The sequence below is a fragment of the Leuciscus leuciscus genome, assembly GCF_965113295.1.
Source record: "Leuciscus leuciscus genome assembly, chromosome: 8".
NCBI lineage: Eukaryota > Metazoa > Chordata > Actinopteri > Cypriniformes > Leuciscidae > Leuciscus > Leuciscus leuciscus.
In genome coordinates, this window is record NC_138732.1 from 40,566,073 (window position 1) to 40,583,775 (window position 17,703).

The 17,703-nt window shown below is 37.7% G+C and overlaps 1 protein-coding gene across 1 annotated transcript; it reads right to left on the reverse strand.

Annotated features, from left to right (window-relative positions):
* Positions 1–8,178: 8,178 nt before the first annotated feature.
* LOC309505010 (E3 ubiquitin-protein ligase TRIM35-like) lies at positions 8,179–14,534 on the reverse strand. Its single transcript, XM_082178362.1, has 6 exons — positions 13,926–14,534; positions 13,238–13,333; positions 12,895–13,125; positions 12,755–12,777; positions 12,555–12,673; positions 8,179–9,109 (listed from the first exon to the last, which is right to left on the reverse strand). Exons 1-6 carry the CDS (start codon positions 14,319–14,321, stop codon positions 8,565–8,567), a joined length of 1,410 nt encoding a protein of 469 aa, XP_082034488.1. The 5' UTR covers positions 14,322–14,534; the 3' UTR covers positions 8,179–8,564.
* Between the last annotated feature and the right edge of the window lie 3,169 nt (positions 14,535–17,703).

Sequence of the window (17,703 nt, forward strand, 5' to 3'; positions counted from 1 at the left end):
ATAAATAGGTCTCTTTCAACTGGGTCTGTTCCAGCAGCTTTAAAAAAGGCCATTGTACAACCCCTCCTAAAAAAAGCACAATTTGGAGCCCGCTGCTCTGTCCAACTACAGGCCAGTTTCTAAGCTGCCTTTTTTATCAAAGGTTCTAGAAAAAGTGGTATATGCCCAACTTCTATTGCACCTTAACTCCAACATCTTTGAAAAATTTCAGTCTGGTTTTAAATCTTGTCACAGTACGGAAACTGCTCTTTTAAAAGTTTTTAATGATCTTCTTTTAATTTCTGATTCTGGTAGCTCTGCTGTGCTAGTGCTTTTAGATCTGACTGCAGCGTTCGATACGGTTGACCACAAGATTTTATTGTCAAGACTCGAGTCCTGTGCAGGCATCAAAGGCACAGCTCTGAAGTGGTTTCAGTCATATCTGACAGACAGGTCCTTTTCTGTAAACCTTGGGCCTTTTTACTCAAATAAAGCCCCGATTAACAGCGGGGTGCCTCAAGGATCAATTTTAGGCCCAGTCTTGTTCTCGCTGTATATGCTGCCCATGGGATCAATCTTCCAAAAATATAACATTTCTTTTCACTGCTTTGCAGATGACGTCCACATTTATTTACCTCTGAATACTAAAACAAACTCAGTTGAAACACTGAGAAAATGCCTACTTGAAGTAAAAGATTGGTTGTCACTACATTTTTTACACTTAAATGACCAAAAAACTGAAGTTGTAACTTTTGGGGAGCCCGATGTCTTTGGTTTGAACAGTGCTCTTGGCCCACTATCATCAAACTGTAGCCCGTGTATAAAAAGTCTTGGTGTTTTTATTGATAGTTCATTTAAACTCGATTAGCTCAGTCGTAAAAACAAGTTTCTTTCAGCTCAGACTTCTTGGGAAAGTTAAGCCTTACCTACCCCATAATCAACTGGAAAGAGTTGTGCATGCCCTGATTACAAATCGCTTGGACTATTGTAACTCTTTGTACTATGGCCTTGATCAGTCTTCAGTTCGCCGATTGCAACTGGTTCAAAATGCAGCTGCACGCCTGCTGACAAAAACAAAACGCAGTGACCACATCACCCCTGTACTGTCGTCTCTCCACTGGTTGCCTGTCGCTTTTAGAATCCATTTTAAGATCTTATTATTTGTTTTTAAATCTTTGAATGGATTGGCACCATCATATCTATCTGATATGCTGATTTTGCATACCCCAGTCAGCGCACTTAGGTCTACTGACCAATTGCTTTTAGACTGTCCAAGATCCAAACGAAAAAACTAGAGGGGACAGAGCTTTTTCTGTAGCAGGTCCTAAGCTCTGGAACTCTCTTCCTTTCAATATCAGAGCAGCTACCTCTATTGAGAATTTTAAATCACTTTTAAAAACTCATCTTTTTGCACTGGCTTTTAACGGAAGCTGAGCTGTGACATTTAAAAAAAAAATTTATGCATAGTTTATTTGTTGTCCGTTTTCTAATTATTTTTGGCCTACTCTGCTTTTGTACGTTTTTTGGTTAATTGTCATGTTTTATCTTTTGTTGTTCCCTGTATCTGTACAGCACTTTGGGGGCAGTAGTGACTGCTTGTAAATGTGCTTTATAAATAAACTTTGACCTTAACCTTGACCTACATTAATAAATCATTTTAAGTGCACGTTAAATCGCTTTTTTTTTTTAAACGTCTTTGGAGAGGGATTGTGGATGATTTGTTAGCTTTAGCTGATTTCTGCTAAAGAAATTCTCCTCTCGTTATCATTTTGTATATAGAGTTTCACAGATGTTGCAAACGCAGCGGATAATTGTGGTTGTACAAAAAAATGGAAGGATTTGGGTTATGTTTGATGAGGCACAGAGTGTCATTCATGTCATATATGAAATCGGTATATACCGGGTGGCGTAGTTGAACGTTAGTATAATTATTGGTGCTTCATACAGTTCCTTCCAGTACCTGACGCCCCTTGCTACACCTGGAATAGTCACAGTCTAAGATCTGCAGACAACAGAACTCCACTGCAGCTTTGGCCAAATCACCCACAATCAGCAGTCGGCGGGACGTCACGTGACCTATAGAGGAAACAGAAACACAACCGCACAAAGCAGCACAAACACTGTTCCCATTAGGCTTAACAGCGTAACAGTTGGTTAGAATTACGCATCCAAGACAGAAAAACCAACGGGTTATGATCTGTAAAGACTACAAGAGGTAGTGAACTTGACCCCATATAAACCTCAAAATACTGTAACGCAAGCAGTAAGGCCAGCGCTTCCTTCTCGATTGTGCTATAATTCAACTGAGTCTACAACATTTCATAGGTCAGAAAGCGGATCTTCAATTACTTCAGGAAACGGCAGTGCCTTTCCACCTGCGAGATCATTACCGAGAATCAAATCAATACCTTTAATAGGTAGTTGCAGACGAACAGCAATCTTAACAAGATCAGAAACAAGGCCAGATTGAATGTTTACACGATGTAAAGGAACTCTGACTATCCCTAATCCCTAAGCCAACACGTCGGAAACACAATACAAATCCTTAGAAGGCTCAAATCAGGTAATTATGCAGTGGGTTTAGCTAATTACTCTGCTTTTATGGAAGCATGGCCCATTTTTTTCATTTATTATTTCTTCACTGATACATTGTTTGATACAATGGAAAATCTAAGAGTAAAAATGTAAGTGAAGTATTTTCTCTATGTTGATGCTTTTATAGAATTTTTCAGCTTGTAATTTGCTTTAGGTTATCTAAGTATCTGCTATGTAAATACACATACAAGTCATTACAAGTAAATATATAATATGTCTTAAAAAGGCAGCAACATCCTGATTTCCTTTACTTCTGATTCTTCACTGTTCATCTTCTGAAGTTCCTGAAACAAATTACACATTCAGACACTGCATTGTAATGCAGACAGAAAGATTACACAATGTCATCAGAGGATGTCTGTTATAAAGTTTACCCTACATACTTTGGCTTGATCTGCTATCAAAGTCTGATTATATTCCTCATCCTGCTCCTCACGCATCCTCCGCCATTCACTTAAAGATTCCTGACAATATTTTGAGATAGGAAATTTAGAAATATTAAAGACACTCCTAAGAGCATCTACCATAAAACCTGTACCAAATAAATGTGGATGATCCACAAGACTCTCTTCTTCAGTTTGATGAACATTATATACAAAAAGTAGCAAAAAGAAAAAAAAAAGAAAAATAAGAAGTGTTTTGAAATGCTAATATTGTGAACCTACAAACTGAAATTATGGCAGAAGTAGATGGTAAGACAAGCTCTTAGCAATGCAAACGTGAAGTTCACCATGTCTGTGTTTTCATCTGTTAAATGGATGAACAGTTGGTCAGTATTTTCCTCAGTGTGTGACTGGTTGATGAGTGATCACTGTCTGAAGTATGTGCATTTAGGTGTTCGTTCTCTAATGTTGGTGGCAGGGGATTGGAACATTCAGTCCTAGGCCTTCAAAAACATGAAATTAAAATTTGTTTTCCTAATAAGAAACTGAATATTAAATCAAGATTATGACCAGTCAATGTTTTCCATACCTGCAGCTCTCAATGTGAACCTTAAGTTCACTGAAATTGAACTTTTTCACAGGTAAGACATCTCTCCATTGGCCCAAGCATGGGAGATTCACAGACAACCTTAAAAATTAAAAAAGCTATCTCAGAATTTTAGATAACTGTAAATGAAAATAATAAAAAATAAACTCAGTACATTATGAAAAAAAAAAAAAAAAGATTGTGTTGCCTAAAATGTAATAAGCACAGAATTGAGCAAATAAGTCATTAACTGTTGTAAAAATAAAAAAATAAAAACTTACAGAACTGGACAGTTCTATGTCTTTTTGCATAGGACGTATGTAGATGACAGCATGTCCCATATTTTCTTTTAGAGTCTTAATTTTGCATCCTGTGTTTGGGCAAGGCAACACCACCAGATTCCTAGATCGGGTCATGCTTGAACATTTTTAGAAGCAAAACTTTTGTTTAACAACTTTTGTCTATAAACAAAAACGTACACGATACCCACCAAAAAAATGTCCTGCAGCTTCCAGTTCCTCCCTTTCAAACGTTGTTGGTGCAACACTTTGTGTCATGCTTCTTAAGCAGCAGAAAACTCTTGTGAAGCTACTGCGAGGTCTTGCAGAACGACTACGGCGACTTAAAGGTCTCCTGCTGGCTTCTATCTTGCGAAAAGTCTATTTACTTCAACTGTAAATTTGAAAACAATGTCAATGTAAACTTAACCCATAACAATGACATTTTAAAAATGCTTTGTTTAAAGTGCAGCTATTTTGAACAATAAAGTTGAAAAACATATAACAGAACTTTTTGTACTGTATAGACCTTAATAGACCAACATAGATATCCCACAGGAACTACTCCCTATCTCTATCAGGTACTGTGCAAGAAAATATCACCTGCAGAGATGTCATGTGATAACAGCAATATTCGTGACGTCATTCTACTCTCTAAATTGTCACATACTATATTTTAATACAACTGAATCCCCAATAAAGGCGTTTTTGATTTAGATTTTCTGTTGTCAGACATTAACTTAGGGGCCGCCAACACGACACCGTTCTAACAGAAAACCCTTAATGCGCTCCGGCCTGCTCATCCGCACAAAACACCCATGTGACCGCTTCGTGATCGGATTCAAAAATACGTGACACAGAGCGTGTCCTTGTGGTTTGTTAAGGTGTATTGCGTTGCATTGAACTGTTTGTTGTAAAGCAAGAGTATTTTGTTGCAGTATAAAATATTTCCATTCCACTGTGTCTGCATTTCTTAAAGCACTGTCATTTACACACACTCCCACTGTTTCAAAGGACTGCACTGGTCCCATCTCAAAACACTTTAAGCACTACCCTCTCCCCAAGCACCGGTACTTCTGAAGAACACTTCTTACAATGATCATCCCTGCTCTAAAGGACTACAGAGAATGCGGGTAAAAATCAACTGTGGAGGGTAACGCTGTCAAATCATGAGCCAATTTGGTGTGTTACTATTATGTTTACTCACTTTGCTGGGGAAATTAGTGTTAGCCAAATCGGTGCAGATTTAGCACAAATACTCAACTTGTGAGTCATCATGATATTAAATACAGCGTATTGCGCAGAATCTGCTCATATGGCTTACTTGAACACTTACTTCACTATGCAACAAATAACGGCACGCTTGTTCATTGGCATTGAAGCAATAGTTAGGATTTAAAAGCATTTGGTTAACAGAAAAGACATTATTATTTTCCTCCTACATTTTTTTAAATGTTCTTTGTACTGTATTGATCTGTCCCCCTAAAACACATTTTTGGTGGAAAGGATGAGAATGAAAGAGTTAGAGAGGAGATGGATGACAGGATTTTGTATGAATAAGAAATTAATGTATGAAATCCAAATTTTATAATAATAACAATATTTTATATGTATATACTGTATAAGCTGTGACGTAGTTAATCTGGTTAATTTATTTTATTTTTTTGGCTAGTAGAAGTTTTGAATGGCCGGTAATTAAAAAATTTAGTATCCAAATTGGCCGGTGAGTGAAAAAGTTAATTTCAAACCCTGATAGCAACAGTAAAGACATTAATACAAAGTTCTGTCATGAAACTCTACACACACAGGCTGATGGTCCTCAACTCAATCTGCTTGCATCACGTTGTTCTCTTCATGACGAGCTGATGGTTCCTGTTGCATCAGCGGCCAATGAGCTTGTTGTTCAACATTCAAATACTTGATCAGTGTTTGCTGTAGTTTGCAGAAACCCTCCACCTTCCCCAGCTCCACCTGTATAGATCTGTTACGGGTAATATCATGCATGCTATATTGTACAGCAGTAATAATAACAGCAGCAGTGTAGTTTACATTCACAATCATCTATATTACACACTGCATGAAAGGGAATATTCGAAAAACCATAATAGGGGCACATTAACATGGTCATATCCATTAGCATGCTAAACTCTCAGAGAGTTGTCATGATAGAAATTATGCATGTTTTTGCTTCGGGTTCATAATTCAAAATGATATAAGTGGGTCTGAAGACATGGCAGCAATTGTTAAAATGTTATCAAAAAATCAAGTGTTTTCCACATGAAAGTGCAGGTTGATCACCGGCAGTCGAGTTCACTTGCAATTTTGCTTGGTTAATTAAAAAAATGTATATTATATCAGGATTTTATCCCGGCCCCCATGCATACTTTATAATAACACCACTAAACTGTAATGGTAATGTAAGAATCTGTTCAGGTTTTATTAGTAATAGAGAGTGACGTGTCTGTACGGGACATGTACAGTTAATACAGGTAATACTGCAGATAAAGCTCCGTCACATATAACAGAGTCCATGTTGTTTTGCCGTTCAAGAGTTGAAAAAGCAGAAACTAATCAGTTCACGAGCCGCCTTATCTTTATGAGCCATTCATACATTACACTGAGTATCAGGATTCACAGTATAGGAAGAAGAGCCAGAACTGTTACTGATGCCCCTAAAAACACTAGTTGCATGATGTTCCTATATCTACTCTGGAAGTACATGATTCTGAACACAGCTTTGAAGCGTTTACTAAAGAGCTGATGAGTTGCATCAGTGAGTTTGATTAGCAAGAGTTTAAATATGTTAGTGTGCCTCCAGGAACAGGGTTTGGAAATATTGAATTACAGCATCTTCCCCTACACTACATGAGCCTGTCCAGCAGAGGGAGTCACACACACACACACACACACACACACACACACACACACACACACACACACACACACACACACACACACACACACACACACACACAGAGTGCCTTTGGCTGAGGTGTCCGACTCTACTCTCTAGTGAAGAGTTTTGCTCCTCATGCTAATCAAACACACCTAACCGAGATGTTCAGGGTTACTTGTAAACTACAGGAATGTGTGTTTGAGCTGAACTCAAAGTTAGTTCTTCAGGAGTTGAACAACCCTGATTATTATTAGACTGTGTGTTGAATCATGGGTTTGACAACAACACTGTTAATACTTAAATGTCCTCATATCAAGTTCCTTATCAGTTTTCCTTTGACTCAGGGCTGTTGATATACAGTTGACTCTTGATATGAGAAGCGCATCATCATAACCAGTGAGAAACTGCACAAGTCATTACTAGTTTTTTAAGATTGTTTCAAAGCAGCTTTTACAGATAAACAGGAAAATAATGATCAATGATGCAAACAGAAATCAGTTCTGCTGTAAAGCAGCTCTAAAGACAACAGTGATTGTTCAGCTGAAGTCAGTTCAGTGTTGATTCAGTTCAGTTCAATAACTGTGTAACGATCATCAACTATGAAATGAGTTCATCTATAATCAGCTCTACAGAAGATAATAATGTTGTTATTCACTTTGAGTCAGTTCAACGTTGATTCCATTCAGTTCAATAACAGTGTTGATGTTAATGTTACTGTCACCAAATCCCAGCATGCACTGCAGTCTCTGGTGCTGAGAACGGTCCTGTTACATCATCAGTGGACATTTTGTCTTATTCATGATATTATGATATTTGTCACTGCAGATGTACTTAAAATACACTGAAGTGCATCAGTTTGAATCCTGTGTGGCGCTTTATATAAATATAAAGTAACGTTTTAAATCTGTTCTTAATAACGGTTTGAAAGTATTTAGTTTGTCTTGTTATTCTGTCAATCATTATGCATGAATATATAAACAGCTTCTGCCTCAGTGCATTCATATGTTTCAGAGCTCGAGTTATAGGATAATATACATATGAACATATGAGGATTTCACTGGCAAGAGGATTACTAAAATGTGTCAATACTTTATCTTGTAAACATGAATTAATTATTTTTTATTATTGTATGACTTGTTTAATGGTTAAGTATTGAATTTATAATAATAATAATTACTTTGTGATTTGCAGTACAGTAGAATTTTTCTTTATCAAATATTACATGCACAAATACATTTTTAACACATTTTTCACACACACACACACACACACACACACACACACACACACACACACACACACACACACACACACACACACACACACACACACACACACACACACACACACACACACACACTACATAATAATTTATCCAATTGACTCTAAAATGCAGAAGCAGAAAACAGGAAAAAAATGAGTATTTGCTTTATAGACCAAACCTGAGAAATCGGCACCATCTTGTAAAAAAATAGAAAACATTTTTAATTTTGAAGCCTTGCCAACAGAACAAAAGTCTATTAACAAAGACTGAATCATTTAATAGTTTTAATGGATTTCAATGGGGACATTTTTGTCCTTAAGGTCCTGAGTGTAAATAGTTTGTGTACCCAGTGATTTATGAAAGGAAATGAGGGTGAAATAAGAAAAATCCAATAAAAATCCAATTTAAAATTACATTAAATTTAAACCCTGAAAGAAACAAACATGTCCTTAAGGAAACACAAGGGTTAAGTCGGCTCTAAACTTTACATTGAAGTGTGATTGATCAATGAGACCCTTTGATTACAGTGTTATTATTGAAGCATAATTTGCAAAACTGTATTAATCTAGAAGCAGAAGCAGATTTAACTGTGATTTTCTGCTGTAATAAACAGTTTAACTGGTAAGATCCTCAGAGGAGAAGTTGTGCTGCCATTACAGAAGAATGGAAAGACAGTCTCTGTGAAGGATGTCCTGAATCTGCACAGACAGTCTTTAGTTACAGGATCAGAGAATGACACTGTTCCTCTGTCATAGTCCAGCTGAACTCTCACACGCTGAAGCTTCTGTTTAACAGTGAAGACAGTGGCGGGTTGCTCTGGGGAATGTGAGCTGTATTTGCTGTTCATGTAACACACACGCCAGACATTAGAGTCAAAGAAAACCGCTCCCTTCCTTTGGTTTGATGCTGTTGTTATTCCAAGAACCCAGCATGTACTGTCTCCAACCTCCACATCCCAGCAGTGTGTTCCTGAGTTAAAGCCCTCAGATCCCAGGACACATGGATACCCGTCAATCCTCTCTGGATTATCAGGAAGTGTTTTATCTCCATCACTGAGCGACACACTGGTCAGATCAGCAGAGAGTGTGAGACGAGGACCTGCTGTGTTTGGATCCAGAGTCAACGGAGCTGCAAAGAGAATAACATCAGATTACAGGATGAAATATGAAGTATTAGAAATGTAAATGTAAAACACATATAAAGACTTTGTTGAAAGAGATCATAAATCATGCTATGATAACAGTGTTCTCTCAGCAGAGGTGGGAAGAGTAATACAATATTCTACTCAAGTATTTGCTCAGAGTAAAAGTTACTGAGTTAGTTTTTCACAGCGGGGGTGTGGTGGGGGGCTCTCCTGTGTAACGGGATGAGATTTTCACAGTATGACAACGTCTCTGAAAATATCACAGTTTCTGGTATTAATCAATTATTAAATAAATAAACAGTATTATTACATTATGTTTATTATTATCATCATTTAAAATGACAGTTAAATGAATGAAAACAGGTTTTTTTGGTTGAACAAATGCTTGTATTATAACAAACTCGAAACCATCTGTGTTTTGTTTATTAAAATTTCAATAAAACATGTCTAATCAACTAAATTCAATAATTGATTATGAATTAGAGTAACAACTTATTTTTAACACAAATAATGAATTAAAATCTTTAAGAATAATAGAGTCCTATCAAATGTATTTTATTCAGAAAATCAATGTTTCTTTTTATTATTTAATTTAAATATATTATCAAAAACAGTGGTAATCAAATATATATTCTTTAAATAATGTTTAAATAAATTGTATTATTATTGTTGTTGTTTTTATTATTTTGAGAAGTACCTTCTATTATAGGCGTACAATAGTAATATATTTCTGTCATAATTTCTCCTAGTTAAACTTTTATTTTGACGTGTTGTAGTGAATGTTTCAGAGTGTATTTGACTGGTTTTTCTCCAATATAATGATGGAAATGCTCATTAGGCGTTCTCTCAGAGCAGCTCTGGAAATGTTCATGTATTAATATCCTCATATTGTTTATGAGACGCTGAAAACACCATGAGCGCGTCGAGTACTTGAGTAGTAGAAGAAGCGGCACATCTCATTCACACAGAGACATGCAGAACAAGCAGATTATATATTTACATAGCACTCTTTTTGAGCTTTAATATTCACAGACATTGGATTTATTGCACAGCTCTACTTGATTCATCCATCAGTTTGTGTGTTTTACGTGACATCTGCGTTATGTAAATGCCATTTTCATGACTGGATTCTGGAATTCCCTCTGAATCACGGAAATCATTCGGCCTTAAGTTATAAACGGGACATGGGTCATTACTGGGATTCGGTCATATTTCAACTTGGAATTATTTTTTATTTTTTTAAACTACATATAAATCATTTTCTAAATAGCCCACATCATTAGGCACATTTTAAACCTCTAAAAAATCATATTTTCCCACCTCAGGCATTTGAGACCTTTTATTCATTTCAGTGTTTTTTTGTATTTAAACACATTTTATTCTCAACCCTGTAATGGACAAAATGGACTTGGTTTAAAGAGGATTTTACACAAAACTTGCTATAAAACAAACATATACTGATCATGTGTCCCTCATAACAATTTAATAACTACAAATGTAACATGTATGATACTTTTCACATTTTTGGGGACTGAAGTTAAAAATAGACAAATTGTCATGCCTGAGGTCTCTTTAGTTTTATAAAAAAAAAATATTGTAAATTTAGATGTTTAACTAAAACCACAATTGTATTGTGTCAGTCCTTCACATGTCAGTTGGAAATCAGCAAGAAATGCCTTCATTTTTTATTTCCTTCCCTATTTTTTCCAAAAATATGAATGTGACAAGTTTGAGAATAGTGTGACGGGGTTGAAGACTGTAACTGGTTTGAAGGGAGACATTGTCTTCAATTTTCTTTCTTTTTTTCTTTCTCATATTGTGCCCTTCTTTCTGGATCAACAGATCTGCATATATAACACTGTCTTTCTGCTGATGATGCGGCGGCCATTTCTGAGATAAGAAGCTTGTCAGTGTTTAAGTGGACACATTACATCAAATACTCTATTTATAACAGAATTATGAGTTGACATGAATTTGGTAAGTATATCTTTATGACTAATATATATATATATGTATTTCTTTTAATTAAAATTATCCATAAATTAAGTGAAAAACTCAACCCTGTCACAAGTTTTCAACCCTGAAATAATGTGAAATATACAGATATGTGCGGTTGAGGTTTTCTGCACAAAATGGCCAATGGTCTTGTAGTGTAGGAGAGTAGACCATACATGGCAGCAATGAAACAAGTACATTGTATATACTTATGGATTAAAATACAATTTTGAAAAATGATTTTCCATCTTAATTTTTAAGTGTTGAGGTTGAGGTTGAGTCACATATATTATAAAAAGTATGATACTACTTACCATCTTATGCAACACTGTTAAAAAGACCTGAATGATGTCATTTCTGGTACATTATGTCACATATGGGTGGAGTCTACATTATTATAGGTGGAGAATAGTTGGCGTGACGGGGTTGAGTTCAGACTGACGGACATCACTTTATAGTCTGTTTTTTTTATCAAATATCTTGTTTGTTTTTTTCACAAGAAAGTAACACAAATAAATACTTACAACATTTGCAAACAAATTTTGACGCGTGTACAATTTGTTAAATATTTCCTAAGTACAAATTCAGTGAAGTACCAGAGAAGGGACCTGACAAAATGCTGAGTTTACAATAGAAATAAGACATTATTTTATGATAAAAAAAATATTTAAATGCAATATTATTATTTTTTATTCATTATAATGGACATACCAAAGTATTGTGGAAAGCTTTTAATTTTTAATTTTGGTGAACCAAAAGTCTGGGGGACTGAAATATTACCGAATCCCAGGAATGACCCACATCCCTTTATCTGCACGGAGCGATGCTGTTCTTTGTTTCCTCTTTTAGTGTCCACATTTTTTGCAAATTGGATATCTATCCTCGAGGACAACCACACGTTTTTCTACATCCAAATTATTTCCACACTGGCCATTGTTCGCTTCATAAGAATTCGCTGGCTCTCTTTCAGCTGGGTCTGCATCACTTTTGTTTTTACTCATTAACAGATATGATTTAAAATGTAGTGAAGTACAATACATCAAACAAAACGTACTTCAGTAAAAGTAAAATTGCAGATTTGAAAAACTACTTAAAAAAGTAGAAGTACACAAAAAAAAAACTACTCAATTATGTAAAGCAAGTAAATATAATTTGTTACTTTCCACCTCTGTCTCTCAGTTACTGTCAGAATGGATTGAGGCTTCAGGTTTAATAATAGTTTTCAATAAACGCTATTATATCCTAATACATAAACATAAACCATGAGGAATAGACATTTAATTATGAGTTTGCTGTATGATCTGATGATTTTCTGAAATACAGTTCAGATTCAAATTCAATTGATTATTAAATATATGTCTATCAAATGTTGATGTTGTGTGTGTTTATATGTGAACTATCTTCTGCACTGGTGTCAAATCTGCTGAGACTCACTGTGTTGGACAGTTTCCAGCATCTTCTTCCAGACTCTGAACGGCAGGTTACCCAGATAACGCGACACATGAATCAAAGCTCCAGAACTCATCCGTGGATCCGGCTGTGAGATCTGGACTCTGAGGAACATTCAGGAGTCAGAACTGCAGAGAATTTGAGTTCAGATCCACTGAGAGAAGAGATACGAGCAGCTCACTTACCTTTCCATTGAGGCCTTAAAGTTCTGGAAAATATAGAGTTTGAAAACATTTTAATATCTTATCAAACACTCTCATTGTCAATGAGTCTCTCTATACAAGTTGTTTTCTGCACAAAGAATGAAGCCAGATTGATTTGTCACCTTTAGAAACGAGACGTCATTGTCTTTCATCATCTCCTCCATGTCTCTGATTGTGTGTGAAAGAGCTGAGATGTGTGTGTTCATCTCCTCCAGCTTCTCCTTCATCCTCTGCTTCTTCTGCTCCTCTTCCTCTCTCAGTGCAGTGATTGTAGCTTCTTCTTCGTCTCTGAGAAACTGATGAAGCTTCTCAAACTCTTCTTTAATCTGACGCTCTGTGCGCTCAGCTTGAGACTGAAATCAAATCACATTCACTTCAGTCAGCGCTGTATGAACACACACTCCACTAATGTCAATAATAAACTCTGTGTGTGAATGTTGAGTATTTAACTCTTTATATCCTCACCTTGATGTGTTTAATTATGTCATCACACTCTTCTTTCATTTCTTCTCCATGTTTGAGCTTGTTTTGTAAGGACGTCAGTGCTGTATTAAACTCCTCCTACAGGTTAAGATGAAAATATGTGAAACTTATGCAGCTTTAAGAGCTTTAAACATTGTATGTTTGAATGTTTTTATTATTTTATTATATGTTGAATGGGTCATTCTCAGGAAGCATTTGTGCCTGAAATGTAATTAAATATAAATATATATATATTAATTATAGAATCTGGGATGAACAAGAAGAAATCATGTTTTTATCAAACAAATGTGTTTTTTGCAATGGCCAATTCTTAAGTATTATATCCATTCAGTTTTAAATTTGTAGTTGTGCAAATACAAATACAGAAAGTGGAAGTATGTTAGTATCAGTCACTTTTTGGTGTGTCTTAAATTACATATTATTATTGAAAAAACATTAATAACCCATGACATTTCTCTTTTTTTTTAAACGTATTTTGTGCAGATGCTGTTACATTCAAGAAGATTTGAACATCAGAGAGTCTAAGATTAGAGCAGAATTGTATATCAGTAGTAAATCATAGAGATTTAGTCTGAGTAAAAATAAATATTGGTCTATTGTTTACACAAATAATACTGTTTCTATGTATATCACTGTATTCAGCATATGCAATGAGAGACATTAGTCTTACCTTGTAAGATGAAAGCACTTCACTGATGGGTCTGAATGTGTGATTGGTGTGTTTCTCTGAGTCTCTGCACACTAAACACACAGCCTGTTTGTCCTCCAGACAGAAGAGTTTGAGTTTCTCACTGTGTAAACTGCAGATCTCCTCAGATCCTGATGAACGTTTCTCCTTTCCCTCCTTTATCAATGAATCACACAAGTTTTTTAACGTGAGATTAACTGGAGGATCTTGTTTTGAAGATCTTCTCCTGCAGACAGGACACTCCTGAGTTTCCTTAGTTTTCCAGAACTGTTGTAGACACTCTTTACAAATACTGTGACTACAGGACAGAAAAACAGGAACCTTGAAGATTTCATAGCAAACAGGACAAGAAAGCTCTTCCACAGATTTTGAATCCATTTCCTCGTCTTGTAAAAGATCCAATAATCTACAATTTACTTTTACTTTGTGAACTTTGGTTTAAAGAGTAAATAACCATTACAATCAAAATCTAATCTGGTTTCAATCAGAAATACACAAAAACCCTAATATAATGTGTCCTCCTCTGTTCTTCACAACTTGTTTTGGCTTTCAGGAAAAATGAAAGGTAGAAATAATGACTAGTCACTTCCTGGTAGGTTTTGTAAGAGGGTGGAGTTTCTGATGATCTTTTGAAACTTCTGGGGCTGGTTGCATAAACCTCTGAAACTAGTCTTTCAAGTTAGTCATCAATTTTTTTCTTTAAGACTATTCATAACTTTCACATAATGTACACTGGCCTAATTTAATACAAATAAAAATAAGGCTGATTAGCTGCCCGTTTACTGGATTACACTTTTGCCTGTGTTTTCTGCCCTGTTGCTCATTTGGATTGTTCGCCCGTGTGATTGACCTTTTGCTTGTAATTTAGATTATGATTCTGGATTGCCCCTGTAAATGGGAGCAGTTCGTAACAAAGACACTGTCTTAACATAATAGCTTTGTTTATTCAGCTTTTTCCTGAAGACAGACTGGATGTATAGTTTTATTTTATTTGTGCTTTCAAGCATATTCTGGATTTAATGAAATTAAAGAATTAAGTGATAATATGTAGCATAAGATAAAAAAAAAAAAGACATTATAAGAGAATTTAATCCTTTAAAACAAGACAAGTTTAATAAAATATATATTTAAGCCTATAGTTGTTATGGTCAGTAAAACAGTGGATTCAATAGCAAGTAAAATCAGTTTATTGAAGATAAAGTCAGCAGTAAAGTAATGAGTAGTCAGATCCAGTGTCCAGGAACAATCACTCTTGGTAGCGCAGGGACGCTGATGAACAACCCGATCTCTCGAGATGGTGAAGGGTTGAAGGATGTCCAATGCGATCCCCGCAAAGACTCTGGGACCAGAAGATCAGAACCTCTGTGGAAGAAGGCAGAGTGAAGAGAACTGGAATACCGGATACAGGTGCAACACGGGAAACTCGAAGACAGGCAGGAGACAAGAACACACCAGTAAACATCCACAACAATCTGACAACACAAGACGAAAACTGTAAGCATAAATAGGAGCTGCTCCTATTTTCGGCTCCTATTTATGCTTACAGTTTTCGTCTTGTGTTGTCAGATTGTTGTGGATGTTTACTGGTGTGTTCTTGTCTCCTGCCTGTCTTCGAGTTTCCCGTGTTGCACCTGTATCCGGTATTCCAGTTCTCTTCACTCTGCCTTCTTCCACAGAGGTTCTGATCTTCTGGTTCCCTTGGCTCGCTGATCAGATGCAGGTGGCGCCGTTGATCAGCAGTACTGATCAGTGACCACGCCCACATGCACACATAACAACACAAGGCGAGAAAGAGTCAGTGAATTCATGAACTGTGACAGTACCCCTCCCCAGGAGCACCTCCTGGCGTTCCCAGAAGAACTTACCTGTTGATTGTAATCATCAATAAGGGTGTGATCCAGAATGTTCCTAGCAGGAACCCAATTTCTCTCCTCCGGACCGTAACCTTCCCAGTCCACCAGGTACTGAAATCCACGTCCCCTCCATCTTGAGTTAAGAATACGTTTGACCGAATACGTTGGTTCCCCGTCTACGAGTCACGGAGGGGGAGGAACCAGGACCGGGAATCTTGTTCTTGAGTGATGTGATGGGTATCTGGAGTTTGCGAGCCAAGGCTAAGTCCATAAAATTACCTTCAGCCCCCAAGTCCAGTAGTGCTTGGCAATGGTGGGACCGGGTTGCCCATAGCAATCTTACCGGGAGGAGAGTTGAAGATGAGGTCTTATCCATGGAGATCCCGCCCGACAGTAGCCTCATACTTACTGCTGGGCCCGGTCTTTTACGGGACAGGTGTTCAGGAAATGTCCAGCTCCGCCAAAGTAGAGGCATAATCCTTTTGATCTCTGTCTCTCTCTCTCCTCCCGGGAAAGCCGAGCTCTACTCACCTGCATGGGTTCGTGATCTAAGACAGGGCTGACCGTATCGCTGCCACTGGCTTGAGGGCTTTCGAAACTCCCGGGGACCAAGGTCGTGCTTGTCCGTTGCTCCAGGCGATGTAGACGAGTGTCTACCCATAGCGCCAGCTCAATCAGTCCATCTAGGCTTTTTGAAAGATCCAAGGTGAATATTTCCCTCTGGATATGGTCAGCCAACCTATGCAGGAACATGATACACTGTGCTTCCTCGTTCCAGTGGCACTCAGCTGCAAGGGTGCGAAACTCGATCGAGTAATCAGAGACGGATTGGTTACTCTGGCGGAGATCTGCGAGTTGTCGAGTCGCCTCTCGTCCCGCGACCGCCTGATCGAATACTCTCCTCATCTCCTCCGATAGTGCTTGGAACGAGGAACAGCACTGATGTTGATTCTCCCACACCACCGTTCCCCACAGAGCCACATGCCCCGACAACAATGTAAGCACGAAGGCCACCTTCGACTGCTCAGTACTGAAGGTTTGTGGCTGGAGAGAAAAAAACATTGAGCATTTGGTTAAAAACGCTCTGCAAAAGTTCGGCGTAGGAAGGCGTGGCTCCGGTTGATGTCTGGATGCTGGAAGAGTGGGGGGAACAGGCGGTGGGGTGGGCGCAGTTGGACTTGCTAGGTGTTGAAGCTGTTGGGTGAGCTTGGACACCTGCGCTTCCAAGGCTTGCACTGTCTCGTCCTGTAACGGCCAGATTCTCCTCCTGCTGGTCCATCCGAGCTATGCTTCGGGACATGAATTCACCTAGCTCAGGTGTACTTGAGTCCAAGTACAATCCATGAGTGGTCAGATCATTCTGTTATGGTCAGTAAAACAATGGATTCAGTAGCAAGTAAAATCAGTTTATTGAAGATAAAGTCAGCAGTAAAGTAATGAGTAGTCAGATCCAGTGTCCAGGAACAATCGCTCTTGGTAGCGCAGGGACGATGATGAACAACCCGATCTCTCAAGATGGTGAAGGGATGAAGGATGTCCAATGCGATCGCCGCAAAGACTCGGGGACCAGAAGATCAGAACCTCTGTGGATGAAGGCAGAGTGAAGAGAACTGGAATACTGGATACAGGTGCAACACGGGAAACTCAAAGACAGGCAGGAGACAAGAACACACCGGGAAACATCCACAACAATCTGACAATACAAGATGAAAACTGTGAGCATAAATAGGAGCCGCTGATCAGATGCAGGTGGCGCCGTTGATCAGCGGTACTGATCAGTGACCATGCCCACATGCACACACAACAAGCTCTCAACTGCTCTCAACTGCAACTCTCACAGCTCTCAACTGCTGTTATCACAGCACTGATTGATTCGAGGGCGTTTCCAAGGATATTGCAGTTTATAC